We start from the raw sequence: 15011 nt of genomic DNA on the forward strand, positions 1-15011 counted from the left end.
ATTTTATTTATTGGGGTGTGTTTAATCTCTAATTTCTATATTTTTGTTTGTTTTCTATATTTTCAAGTGTTGGTGTTGACATATACCATGAACCACATTTTTATTTTTAGAAAAGCAAATCGAGGTATGTTGGATCGTATGACAGAGGAATCAAAAGATGAAAAGTTGCATCGTTGATTCATCTGATCCTTGCTCACAGAAGGAAGAAACGCTTGAATTCTTGTAGAACGAAACCCATAACTTTCAAGAATCTAATCCCAAATCTATATTTTTAGATATTTATTTAAAACTCATTTTCAAAATCTTTCCAAAACTAAGGATCAAGATAACCCTATGGAATCCCATAAATATTTTAAAAAAGCCGATGGGAAAGCCATCGACCCCTAGGGCTTTCAATTGGGCTAAGTGCCAGACCACTTGTTTAATTTCAGAGAGTGAGAAAGGCCATTGTAGTACCTTTAAAACTACAAGCTTTTATCCGATATTGACCTTGTCATGTATGCGTTATGATTAAAATCTTAGAATTATAAGATGATGCACCACATATTTTCTTATCCCGTCCTTGGTTTCAAAAAATATTTGGATTGCCATGGTGGGGTTTTTAGTATAATTTGAAGCTCTATGTACTCAATTAGAGATCTCATATCGACTTAAATTTAGCGCCAAAAGGAAATAAGAGGCAGATTATTTGGAGTTGGTGGATTAATCACAAAAGGAAAGGAAAGGTTAGGGGCCCAACCGAGAAGGAAGGAGCTGTAGGCTGACAGAGAAGGATCGTCACCTACGATACACGCCACCGCGCAACAACAACAACAACAACAACAACAACAACGCAATTGCACAAAAAGGGAGTGAAGATGATTGTATAGTGGTGGTCAATGCATGGAAGCCTCTCACTTCAAGGTTTCATTGTAACCGTTACCTATGTCAGGAATTTAAGTGAGGAGATCGAGTTTCAATTTACTTACCTAGTGGAATTGATGTAATCATTTATTGTCATTGATTTGTTGGTATCCACTAAAACTGCTGGTAGAGCAAAAGGGAATGCTACGTCTTGGCTTTTGTAACTCTGAAAGATGATTCCAGTCCCTCCAATGTCCCTAACACTGGAGTCAAGGTCTCCTTTTACCAAATCACAAAGAACAATCTTCCCTTTCACCTTGTTGGGATCTAGAGTCTGATCACAAAAACTGCAAACAAATTGTTAAGCAATCATGAGTACAAGCTATAATCCTATTGCAGACATTTTATAGGGTGTGAATCTTCAACCCACTTTTGAAAAATATTTTTTGACAAATATAACCGTACGGATCGGATCTCTATGGTCAAAAACCTAAGGATTGCCTCTTGTAGCAAATTCTTTTAAGAAGTACGTGAGATTTTATATATATATATATATACATATATATATATATATATATATATATATATATATATATATATATATATATATATATATATATATATTTATATATATATATACACTACACGCGCAAACGAACCCCAAGAATTTCTAAAAATTATCTTGAACTTTCCTGAGGAACGCAAAGACTATACAAGTATGCAGTTGTTCTTACGTTGGATATGGCCCGTAGCCACCTGAACTGCTTCCTGCCTGGGCCCCAGTGATGAGTGGGTAATATTTCTTATTCGGGGAATAAGTATTTAATGATATGCCCTGTCATTTTAAAAAGAAGAACCAAATTAACAAACTTAATATATAAGCTAAAACAAGCGACCTAGCTAGAAAAAAAGATTGTGGAGAAAATTTTTAGTGAAGAGCCAAAGGTATACTGTAATCTGCATGCCATTGCCCAGTGCAAGTTTGGTTCTGAACTGCCGATCAATGGAACTCGCCGCCACCGTAAGGATCCATGGTGACACATTCTCCACCATGCCAGGGTCAGGGCCATCGTTCCCGGCCGACGCCACCGTGATAATTCCCTTACTCATGGCATGAAACGACCCGATCGATATTGCATCCTTGAGGTATCCATTGTTCATGCCACCTATGGAGATTGGGATCACATCAACACCATCGGCGATGGCATCGGCGATGGCATCGTCGAAGGCAGCAAGAATGTCGATGTCGGAGCAGCCAGTGTCTTCCCAGCATACCTTGTATGCAGCAAGGCGAGCTGCAGGGACTGCACCCTGCGCAGTGCCATTAGCAAGCCCATACATGCTTGCGTTTGGAACTTGGACACCAGCTGCAGTTGATGCTGTGTGGGTGCCATGACCCTTAGTGTCAACTGTAGATAGTATATCAGAGTGTTGAAGTTGCGTGAAGGGTCCGTCTATTCTATAATAGTTGGCTCCGATGAGTTTGCTGTGTCAATTTAATTATTGAAGGTTGGGAGTGTAAATCTTAGAATGAATCAGAGAGAGAGAGAGAGAGAGAGAGAGAGAGAGAGAGAGAGAGAGAGAGAGAGAGAGAGAGAGAGAGAGAGCATACTTGTTACACCCACTAAAATGCTCAGATCTTTCACATGTGCCCTTCCATTTAGCAGGAGGAGGTCCAAGATCCTTGTCGTCAAAGCTCTGTGAATGGGGGCTGATACCTATGTTTATATGAGGAAAGATGGCATCATTTTCTTGAAAAGAATCAATTTTATGAAAAAAAGAAGAAGAAGAGCTCCTTCAAAATAAAATAAAATAAAAAGAGCAACAAATGTGACTGGGTCAAGTTGGCTAGAAAACCAAGGAACAACTTATTCATATCTACTCAAACCATTGCTTACATTCATAATACCCTTTAATGCTTACCTGTGTCCAAAACTCCAATGATGACATCACTTTCAAACTTGAGCTGCCTTTTTACATTCAAAGGGAAGCCGACGAAATCCCACGATCTTGTGGTGTGAAGCTTGTGATAGGAATTAGGAAATACTGATGTCACGCCTTCAGTTTCTGCACATTATTAAGTAATAGTATATTAAACAAGCTAAACTATTAGAAAAATTGATTGTGTATACAATAGTCAATGTACTTGTGTTTCATACTAACCAGCTAAACTTTTTGCTTCCTCCGGTGAGAGTTTTGCAGCGAATGCATTGAAACTTCGCTTGTAACTGTAGACCATTGTCTCTCTTGCAATGTCATGGCTGCCAAAATGAATTTCATGAAATTAAAGCAAATTGCTCATCACATGCTCAAGGAATGCCAATAATTAATTGTGAACGAGTGGAAACTTTTTGGATAGTATACACATTTATGATTTAGTATCAATAACAAATAAATTTTCGAAACTTAAGTTTGATAGGAAAACTCATTCATTTGAGATACTACTGCTACCATTTTGATGTAGGATTGGTTGGAAAACATCATGTGGCACCAGCCATGATTGTTTGGGAAAGCTAGGTTTATATATATATATATATATATATATATATAGAGAGAGAGAGAGAGAGAGAGAGAGAGAGAGAGAGTGCTAAATGAAGCATGTTATATGGGTTGTATGAATTTTTTTTGTTTTATTTTAAAAGTTTGATCATACAGATGAGATCTGTGTGCCTGGTATTATACGGATCAAGGCATGTAGTGTTTGGTTTCAAGACATGGTTGGTTCTTATAATGTTTGAAAAATTGATGGCCAAAAATCATAAATCTTCAAGACTCCAAATATATATCATGATAGACTGCAACTGTCGATGGATTTAGAGAGGGAGAGAGAGAAAGGAGAACATTCACCATTCAACATTACCAAAATACATCCAACAGAATATTGGATGGGAGAGAAACAAAAGAGAGAGAGAGAGAGAGAGCGACCTGCCGGTTACAGATGCAAGCATGTGATGGTGCGTGTCTGAGAGAAAATTGGATGGCACGTCTCCCATGTACACGATGTATGACTGCCAATGTTAGACAGTTTAATATATGAAATGATTAATCTATGTCAAGTATCAACAGAAAATCTTAAGTTATGTGAACCACCAATAATTGCTTGAGATTTATGACTTCCAAATAATCAAATAGGCAAAATGATATCCAATTGACTCACTAGCTACCTACTTGTGAGAAATAAATTTGAGCTAGTCTCATCAATTACTTACCTTCCTTTCCGTGGTGCTACTGCAATGGACCACCGTGAGTAATAGGAAGCAAATTATGAAGGACATTTTTGAAGTACCCCTTTTTCTTTATCTGTTTGGCAAAAGATACTTGGAAGAAATTGGTAAAATGGATTTGGTAGGAAAAATAAGGGAATTTATTTGAAAGGAATTTGGATTCTTTTTCTTTGACTGCCTTTTACATGCATGCCAAACGGAAAAACAAATGCATTTTGGAATCCTTAATTCCCAAGAATCGCTCTACTTCCCAAGCATAACCTTCACTTTTGCTAGACACAATGGAGGGCAAGAAGAAGATCGGTAAGTTGTTTTCACGTGGTAAGTATTAATAAGGTGATCAGTTGCTAGTCTGTGGTTGAGATCTTTTTCCCTTAAATTCTGGATGTTAGAAAACTTTCTGCATTTAGACAATCATAAAGATACCCTTGGCATTACAAAGAATGGAAAATCAATATATGAGCTGGATCCCAGCAACCTGGATCCGAACTTGAATTTAATGCTGCAAATATGGATCCGAACTGAAATTGCAGTAGAGTTGAACTCGTATATGAAGTTTTATATGGTAGTACTGATTCTGACAGTGTTTGTAAACGAGAGTTTTCATGGAAATAAGCATAAATAGGTTGATTTGTATTGTTGTATATATTCCCACACATGCATGGATCTAAATAGATTCAGATTGAGTCCAAAATAACATAAATATGAAGTCGATCTAAATATATAAGTAGATCTTATTTTAAAATTCATGTATGGGTAGCATGTCTAATTTGTAGTTTGGATCAAAAGTCCGTCTGGATCCAGTCCCATTGATGACCATTTCTAATCAATTAGACAAACCGTGCTTGGAGATCCATTTGTTAAAACAGGCAGGCTTAAGCCCTGGACAATGGAGCAGGGCCCAATTCTGGCATAGGTGAGGTTGGTCCAGATCTGACTCAATTCCTAATTTTCGTCATTTCTTTTTTGTAAACCCTAAATGTAGAACCACCCATCTTATACGTTTTGAACCGATTGATTGCCCTATTAATTGGGAATTAGGGTATCTTCAAAGGACTTGCTGTCAATTAGTAAATTGAACATATTTACAGCCTACAATTGTTGTCTTAAAACTAAAAGGCTCATCAAGTGGTTGGAAGACCATGAGCTTCGGGTCCTATGATTCGGTTCAATTTCAAGGGGTATCCAAGCTTTTGGCTTGAACCACCTTGAACTGTGTCAAACGTAAAAAAGCTAATGGCAAGTGAAGATGATCATGCTTATCCTCAGCTTTGTACAAAAAATTCTCCAATAAACAAGGAACTGATTGTATGAATTTTTAGGGTAAAATGATCCGCCCCAACCCCAAATTATTTGTTCCAAATCTGTCATATTCGGATATGGATTATCTGAATATCAGATTTTATAGGTCAGATCTACTTCGGAATAGGATTGAAGCTTCAGACCCATTTTTCACCCCTACGCTATGCCACTTTTCAATGATCAGATCCAGTGTCGATTCAATCAAGACCGGATCCATATCCGGACCTGTTTTGATCCCAAGGTAAAACCCAGTCAATGATTCTGTTAGTGTAAGTGAAACATAGACCTTGACGGACCATAAATTGTGTGCCTGGAAAGTAGTCACTCTTCCATGCTCTTGTGGACATTCAGGGATTCCATGGAGCCAAACGTTTGCTTTGAACCTTGCAATGTTGTCCCTAAATGTGGGTCAATGGTTCCATTCCTAGCCATGTACTGGACCTGCTACTTGGCTCACAACCTACCGAGCAAGTTCATTTGGCTTCGCCAAAAATATTAAAAAACAAAAAACCAGTAACAAAGACCATCATAAGTGTTTAATTTGGTGCACCTCTCTTTCCATTATTCGATCCACATATTCTTCGCGTTGGGAGTGTTAACTTGTACAGTGTAACTAGTGTCCTGCAATCCGGCGCTATAGATGTGTTTTGATATGGTCAATTTGCTAAGAATCTACATTTGAATTATGCTTTTTTGACAAAATTCCGTTAACTTTCTGATAAAAACATGCTTTTTGGGGTTTAGAAAGATAACAATAATTATGGGATATTGATTTTTCAAACCCTAATAAAAAACCTGTTTATGTACCAAAAATTTGAATGATGCGAGACTAATTCACTTTATTCTTGACAGTTTTGCTCTTTTGTTTGGTCAAAATCATAGCGAACAATTGAATTTTTTGAGGTAACAACTTACATGGCACATGATTTTTTCAAGTGATAACTTACACAAGTAGTTTAACCAAGGCACCTAAATTTTTCAGGCAACAAAAAGGCAAAAATATTAAGAAAAAACTTAACGGACAGATTTGTCATAGTTTCTAAGACCTTCTCATAGGCTTATCTATCCAAATTAACTTTTGCTAGCGACATTGTTGTTTATCTTGTGAATCATGTGAATTTAGCATAATAGTACTATAGCAGGTGATGAGATATCACTTGCTGCAACAGAGGATAGAGAATAGAAAAAACACAGTTACAGTCCACTGATCCCAATACACCTGCTACAAAAAACATTAGCAGATGCAGAAAACATAGATAAGCAACCACATTAGACTACACTAGAGTCAAACTATGAGTCCATACAACTTCCATTTGACTGCAGATCATCCAGCTGATTGAAAAAACACAGTTACAGCCCACTCAGCCAATCACTTGTATATATAGGAGTTGTTTGCACACTTTTGTTCTCATTGCTTTTACTAAGCATTTCTTCAATAAAAGCTTTATTTTTTATATTTTGTTCTCTTGTATTAGCCCTTGTAGGCTTCTTGTATTGTCCTTAAAGGACTCGTGGTTGAGCACATAGTGAATCTGCTATTGTATGCCTTTAGTGGCTCTTGTCTTTTCATCTTCCACTTCTTTCATTACATCATAAGAAAGAGAGGTTGTGCCCTACCGTTTCCAAGGCCTTTAAAATGCAACCTATAGAAAAGTTGTCCTGAGTAAATATGATGTAAGCTAACAGCAACCATGTAACAATTCATTGCTTTTTGTTTGAAACTCACCAAACATAAAGGGGAATAAGGTTCACACACGTCTAGCTGGCTGAAAGACTCATTAAAAGCCTATCTTTTTAACATGAAATGTTGTCATGAAACTTATCGAACTGCATGTATAACCTTGGAGTAGTAAAACCAATCACTATAGAGATTGAAAATTTGTATAGAAACTCCCTTACAAACAAGCTACAATAGTAACATGATTGATCAAAATAATATGAATCATAAAGCAAGATAGAAGTTGCATTAGTGCATGCTGAGAACCGATAATGAAGATCCCAGAGCTATGACAAACTGCATCAGCACCTTCATTTTTAGTAATTTAAATATATACGAGGAGCAATTCCATTTTCAGCAATAACCTTGTTGAGCACATGCTTAAATCAGCTGAACTAGTGAGGATTAAAAGAACTGCCACCATCATGAAGACCATAAAGCTGCAAAAAAAGCTACACAAGCAAGAATGTAGATTATGCAACAAAGAATAATAATGTAATTGAGACGACTCTGACTGTTATATGTGAAATTTATACAAAACAACATCAAACAAGTTATCTGATGCCAAATGAAATTAGAATTATATAAAATAAAAGTTCATTTTCTAAATCACATCGTTCTAAATCTTTGAAGAAGCTAAAAAAGGATGAGAGAAATGTGTCAATCCTCCCAAAATAAAAACAAAATAAAACCCCAATATCTATGTCACACGGACTCGGCTAAGGAGGCACCGCACCCGAGTCGACACGCCCCAACACAGGTGCGGCTTCGGACACGGCCCGGACTCGGTCAATGCCAATTCGAAATCGGTCAACGAGTCAAGGTCGAGTTTGTCCATGTTTTGCACTCGATCAACATTGATCGAGTCTATTTTTGTCCATTCTTTAGGACAAAAATTTATAAAAACTAAAAAAAAATTATCTTTTATATATTTTTATATATACTTCTGTCTTTAGAGAGAAAGACTGTGCAGAGCACAGTCTATACCAGACTGTGTATATATATATATACTTTTACAAAAGATAAAGCCCCCAACATTAAGAAACGAAAAAGAAAAAAATACTTTTATAAAAAAGTTGCAAGGTTTTCCTTCATTCGATGCAGCCCATTTAGTTTTTTCTTTCCCTCTGCCCTCGTCTCTCTCTAACTAAACCCGTCTTCTAACTCCCAACCTACCCAACCCCTCTCTCTAAAAAAAAACAGAAAGAGAGTTCAAAGTTGAAAAAGTCAGGGTTTTTGTTTGTGTTTTTCTTACTGAATGCATTTCCCTTTTTGTTCTCCTCTGATGGTTCAGTTTACTTGATGATGTGAGGATCATTGATTTTTTAATCCCTTTAATTTTGGGGTTTGGGGGTTTGGCTTAGTATTAGAAAAAAATGCATCACATGTAGGGATCAAACAAGGTCTTCACCCTCGCCTTGTCTTAAAATTCTGCCATCCATCCCCGCACAACTTTTAATTTTAACAATTATCCTCACCTCCATCCCCTGTCCAAACAAGCCGAGGTGGGGTGGGACCCCATTTCCCCTTGGTCCACCACCATTCCTAAAGAAGGAGAGAAAGTTTTACTAATAGGGATCCGTGATTGGGTGGGTGGGGAGGCAAGGCGGGGCAGGAGAAAGCGCAAGTCCAACCCCACCTCCACCCCTGCATACATTTTTGTTTTAACCTCCATCCTCGTTTCATGTCCTACATACCCGGTCCAAGGTGGGGCCCCATTTTTCCCCGATTTATTGTCATTCCTAATCACATTATAACCCCACCTTGAGCTTCAGATGGGGTTTGACCAGCCACTTCCAAACTAGTTGAAATATATTTGGCTAATATTAAGCTAAGGCACATAGAAAATGAAACGATTAATCACAAAAACCCAAATGATGGAAAGGAACAAAAATAACAAATTTGTGAGGGTGGGCCTACAAAAAGTGTTTCTTCAAACTACGAGAGAGAGAGAGAGAGAGAGAGAGAGAGAGAGAGAGAGAATGTGGTGGGTAGGCATGGAAGTTGTAAAAGCAGCTTAGAAATCAATGGTCCCCACCTCTCCTCTCAAAAGAAAGCATAAGAGATTTGTTAAATAAATAAAAAACACAAAGATAAGTTTCTTACCTTATTTTTTCCTTATGCTCTCTCAATTACCTTTTTTAGCCCAGCCAAACCCACAAACCCCAAATTCGAGAAAATAAAAAAAAATCAATGATCCTCACATCAACAAGAAAAAAATGGACCATCAGAGGAAGACAAAAAGGGAAATGCATTCAACAAGAAAAACATACAAAGAAAATAAACCAACCTTTTCAACTTTGAACTCTCTTTCTGTTATTTTTTAGAGAGAGGGGGAAGCTGGGATGAGGTGAAACGGTTTCAGCTAGAGATAGATGGGTCATAGGGAAGAAACTGAATGGACTACATCAAATGAAGAAAAACCCTACAATTTTTTTAGAAAAGTACTTTTTTTACAATGTTGGCACCCTTTTTTCTGTGGGGTCCACTTGGAATGCCAAATAATGTTGTTGTCGAAATAAACACCCAAGACTAATCTCCATGTAACTTTGAATCCAATGTTCACCAGCCTAATTAGTTTCTCATATACCTTACTTTCATTAGTAGTATATACATATATATATGAAAATTAGAATATGTTTTCCAGCAACTGATTTTAACCGACAATCATCCGATTTACAGATCAAACAGCTTCTATCTTTCCCCTTCCCTACCTTCCCCTTTTCTCTCCCACCACTTCCACCACTATGCCACTAGCCTTCTCCCTAATGACCATCGTCACCCAACAAGGTCCACTAGTTTCCTCCCTATCACCTTCAGCCTCTATTAAAGTTGATTTTCTTCCCACCACCAACAACATTCATCTTGGCCAGTCTCCTCTCCACCTGCCGCAGTGTCTATCCAGGCCAGTTTCCTCCCCACCACCGGCCAGTTTCCTCCCCACCACCGGCTAGTCTCTCTCTCTCTCTCTCTCTCTCTCTCTCTCTCTCTCTCTCTCTCTCTTTCTCTCTCTTTCTCTAAAAAGTGACGACCATCATCCCTTTGATGAGCCTCTTTTTGGCACTTTAAACATTCTCCCTCTGGTGAGCAATGACAACCATTCCTCCATCTATGAACCCCACCTCTAGTGATCTTCTGCTCTCTCTAATCGGGTTCTCCTCTGCATGTATCTCTCTGAAATCCACCAAATCTTCCCTTCCTTAATTACCCATGACCCAACTCCCCATTTTCTGCCATTTCCGTCAGAAAGGCAAAACCGCATATTTCTCTCATCGGTTGCTTCATCTCTGTTTCAAACCCTAATCTTTTCTGATCGCAGAATCTCTCTATCCCTGCAAAGATTGGGAAATCTCTCTGTCCCTGCAAAGCAGAAGAGCCCTGGTTGAAACCCTAGCCTCTGCCCCTCTCGGTCTCGACTCAAGTCTCACCTTCGTCCTGTGGTTCGTCCCCCTCTGCCACCATTCCAGCATTGACGACGGTGGGAGATTGGGAGTTTTTGGCGTCTAGCCACCGGTGAAGGAGCAACCCCCCTCGACACTCAGGAGCCACCGTCGCCCGACCTCCTCTGCACGACGCCTCTCGCTGTGCTCGAACCACCATCACTCGACCTCCTCTGCAGCTACGCCCCACCGCCCCTCAGGCAGCAAGTTCTTTCGAGTTTTGGGGGTTTCATGTCTGTCGAAGAGGGCCTTCGACTGTGGATCCTCGGTCCTTTGGAGATTTGGGGGTTGCATCACCCTCGCTCGCTCGTCGTGCTCCAACCCTAGGTCGACCTCCGACTGCAGCCATCCACCGCACCTTCGGCAGCCAGGTGCTCTCTCTGTCTCTCACCTTTCTTCCTCATGAATAGCTCGCCGCATGTTTTCTAGGGTATTGCTTTCGATCTCTCTTTGAGAGCAAATCAACGGGCCCTCCATATCATTTCTCAAATTTTGCATTTTCAAATTCCAAAATGATTTCAGTTAAATTTCTTTTTCAAAATTCAATTCCATTTCTCAAATTTCAAACTTTTAACTTTCATTCAAAATCCCAATTCCAAATTCAATTTAAACTGGAATTCTGAGTTTCAACTTTAAATTTTAAAACAAATTCAAGGTTCAAAATGAATCTCAAATTCAATTTTGATTTTCCACTTTCAAAATTCAAAGTAAATTCATTTCAAAAATTCAATTTCAATTTTTGAAATTCTCAAAATTCAGAGTAAATTCAGTTTCAAAGTTCAATTCTAATTTCAAATTCAAAATTTGTATTCTAAATTTTAATTTCAAATTTCATTTTCAAAATCAAGAGTTCAAATTCAAGTCTCAAATCAAGTTTTCATTTCAACTTTTAATTTCAAATTCAATTTCAATTTATAAGTTCATTTTTTAAAACTCAATCTTTCAAAATTCCAAACTTCAATTCTAATTTTAAGTTCAAGTTCAATTATGATTTCAAATCTCAAAATCAATTTTTAAGTTTGATTCTTTATTCAAAATCAATTCAAATTTGATTTTCAATTAATTTTAGATTTAAAAGTTCTCAACTTTGAATCCAATTTTAAAATCTTCAATTTCATGCTTTCAATTCAAGTTTTAACCTTTCAATTCAAAATTGATTTTTGAACTTCAAAGTTTACTTCTTAAAAGAATGTTTTTAAATACATTTCAAAATCACTTGAAAAAATCCAAGTTTCTGAAACATTTCCAAAGAGCATACACATTTTTCAAGTTCAAAATGATAGCACAAGCCTGATTCCATGTGCATTAAGAACTTAGAATAATTACTTAAACAAATTTACGCAAAGCAAAAGGCATGAATTTTATCCTTGGTTTGATTACCTTTGGTAAAGGCGCTAGAAACGGTTGAACCTCGTACCGACGAGCGAATCGTGTCTCTTCATTTTCTCATAAATTTCAAAATGGAGGTGAGTAATTTTAAAATATCTCTACAAAAGGTCAAGTGAGACCTTGCGAGAGTTTTTCTCTTTTTTTCCTAAAAAGGAAGAAAAGAAAAAATTTTGCAACGATCACAAAAACCCATAAAATTTTGATACTTTTAAGAAGAATAAAGGCAAATTTAATGTTAAAATATTATTTGAACTTATGATATGATTAAATTGTAATTCAAGCTTTAATCTAGATTTAGAAGAAATTTCAAATTAGGAATTTATTTTGAATCGGGTTTTAATTTTTAATTACATTTAATCTAGATTTAATTTAATCTAATTTTGGAGTTTATTGTGAATAGAATTTTGCATTTTGATCTATTTCAAATTTGACTTAATCGTCAATTTGAATTTAAATGTAACACCTTTGACTTTTTAGAGCATTTTTAATGAATAAAATAATATTAATAAGGATTTTTATATGAAAGAAACATAAAAATGCAAATTAGTCTAAGTTGAATTTGAAAAGATATTTTATAAAGAATCAAAGTTGATTTTCTTGAAGTTTTCATTCAAAATTAAATTTATAAAAAGTTAGAATTTTAATAAAATAATTGGCAAATTGTGTCGAAATAAAGTCAAATACGATTTTAGATGAATTTAGGTTTAATTTGATGTGTAAGTGATGTAATTTTATTAAGTTAAAATTTGGTTTGTATGGATTTGAAAACCATTCTAAAATAGCATAAAATAATAAATATATATTTTATAGAATGAAAAACTTGAATTAACAAAGTTTAATAGAATGATAGAGATCCACATGTGAGGTGTCCCCTTATGTGGGCCCATCTTATGTGGCAGCTCATGTTGGAATTAAATTTAAAAGTTGTAAGTTAGAATCCGTGAAAATTGATATTTCAAAAGTTTTCTAAAAATAAAACAAACAAAGAGAGAAAAATATATATGTATGTTAAAACTTAACAAATAAGTGATGTGTGTTCGGCTAAGTTGTTTTGAAATTTAGAAAGTTTGGGATGAAAAAATAGGAATTAGAAAGTTTTGTAAAGGAGAGAGAAACTATATAATGAACCAAGAGGGGCTCATGACCCCCCCCCCCCCGAAATTCCACTAGAGGGGGGGGGGGGGTGAATAGTGATGCAAAAAATAAAGCAATAAGGCACAACACAATAAACTCAGGATTTATACTGGTTCGGTCAAAACCCTGACCTACATCCAGTCCCGAAGCAAACCACTTGAGCTTTCCACTATAACATCCGAGTCACCGGATAAATAGTACAACACCCTCTTCCTCAGAGGTCTTCTTCTCTCAATAGAGAAGGGGCACACCCTCTTCCACAGAGCTCTTCGTCTCTCAACAGAGAAGGACAACACCCTCTTACACAGAGGTCTTCTTCTCTCAACAGAGAAGGGCAACACCCTCTTTCTCAGAGGTCTACTTCTTTCAACAAAGAAGGAATACAGTGAATAAAAAAAAGTTACAATACTTCCTATAGAACCTTCAGAATCATATGAATGCACGAATGAAGGATTCACAGAATGTTCTGTTCTTTTCACTCAGAAGATACTCTTTGTCAAAGAGTTATTCTTGACTTTTTCTCTTTCTTTTCTCTTTCTTTTTCTAGGCTCTCTTTCAAATATCGAATAGGAATTTTTCTCGTTGTAAGCTCACATATTCATTCCTTGTCTTGAATAGTTCATTTGAGTGTGTTTATAGAGCTTTAAAAAAGTAGTCGTTACTTTTTGAAATCGTAGCCTTTTTGAGATGTGAAATGTCATGTTATTTCAAAAAACATCTTTAGAGAAATTCGAGAAAGTCTTTTTTCCATAAAAGTAAAATATAGGGTACACTAGTCGTTGTAATATTTTAGGTAATATATATATTTTATGTAAAAAGTCTATTTCTTACAATAGTACATTGAACGTTGGATTGTAGGCTGTCATGTAGTTTTGTCTTTATCCTAATTAATGATTTGTGGTACATAAGTACTTCTTTACTTAAAATGAGTGTAAGTACAATAAATGCTTTGAGATATTTATTTGTACATAGTCATATCAAGAGTTTTCTTTATGATGTGTTTTTCAAAGTCTACAGAGAGAATGAAGACTACAAGTAAGTCGACATTCTTGAGAAGGATATTAACAAGGATTTCTTACAGGAGGTATTTAATGCTATACAAAGAGAATGATGACTTCAAGTAAGTCGACATTCTATGGGTTTGTAAAAAGGTAACTAGAGTCTTTTCAAAACATATTATATTTGTTTTCTTTGTGTAGCCGATTTCATGTTTTGTCTTTTTCCTATATTTGAAATCATTTCTTTAAAGAAGGTAACTAGAGTCTTTTCAAAACATATTATATTTGTTTTCTTTGTTGAGCCGATTTCATGTTTTGTCTTTTTCCTATATTTGAAATCATTTCTTTAAAGAAGGTAACTAGAGTCTTTTCAAAACATATTATATTTGTTTTCTTTGTGTAGCCGATTTCATGTTTTGTCTTTTTCCTATATTTGAAATCATTTCTTTTCAAGTTGTCTTGTATATGATATAAGGTACAATTATTACATTTTGAAATCATGTCAAAATACCTTTTTCATAAAGGGTTGTAAGAAGGTACAATTATTTGTTTTCAAAAAGGAGCTTTTTGAAACTATCGTATACTTTTATGAAATAGATTTTATGAATGAGTATGTAATATGCAATATGCATGCTTCTGAAGGTTCTGTTACATATGACTCTAAAGAAGAAAAAATCTTCAACTTGAGGTAGCCGATCTCTTTAGATGGTCTTTAGGAATGCATGGCTCAACAAGCTTTTTCTTCAAGGAGTATGATTGCACCATAGTTGTACTTGAATAGGAGGTCTCCATCCTTTTTGAGTGAGATATCCTTGCATCAAATACTCGTTAGATATATGGCAAAACATATCCAGTCATAATATAACATTTTTCAAGAAGACATATTATCATATTATATGAAATCAAATAAGACAGTCTATCATATTATGTGATATCAAAACAGAGTTTCTCAACATTCTTCCCT

The 15011-nt window shown here is 36.1% G+C and overlaps 1 protein-coding gene across 1 annotated transcript; it reads right to left on the reverse strand.

Moving 5' to 3' along the window:
* Window positions 1–964: 964 nt before the first annotated feature.
* LOC149842961 (subtilisin-like protease SBT4.14) lies at window positions 965–10686 on the reverse strand. The gene is made up of 8 exons (XM_090000786.1): window positions 10515–10686; window positions 10295–10418; window positions 3007–3104; window positions 2767–2910; window positions 2456–2561; window positions 1795–2329; window positions 1578–1678; window positions 965–1190 (listed from the first exon to the last, which is right to left on the reverse strand). Exons 1-8 carry the CDS (start codon window positions 10684–10686, stop codon window positions 965–967), a joined length of 1506 nt encoding a protein of 501 aa, XP_089856912.1.
* Between the last annotated feature and the right edge of the window lie 4325 nt (window positions 10687–15011).

This window comes from Nuphar pumila, chromosome 3, assembly GCF_984573655.1.
Source record: "Nuphar pumila chromosome 3, dmNupPumi1.hap1.1, whole genome shotgun sequence".
Classification (NCBI taxonomy): Eukaryota; Viridiplantae; Streptophyta; class Magnoliopsida; order Nymphaeales; family Nymphaeaceae; genus Nuphar; species Nuphar pumila.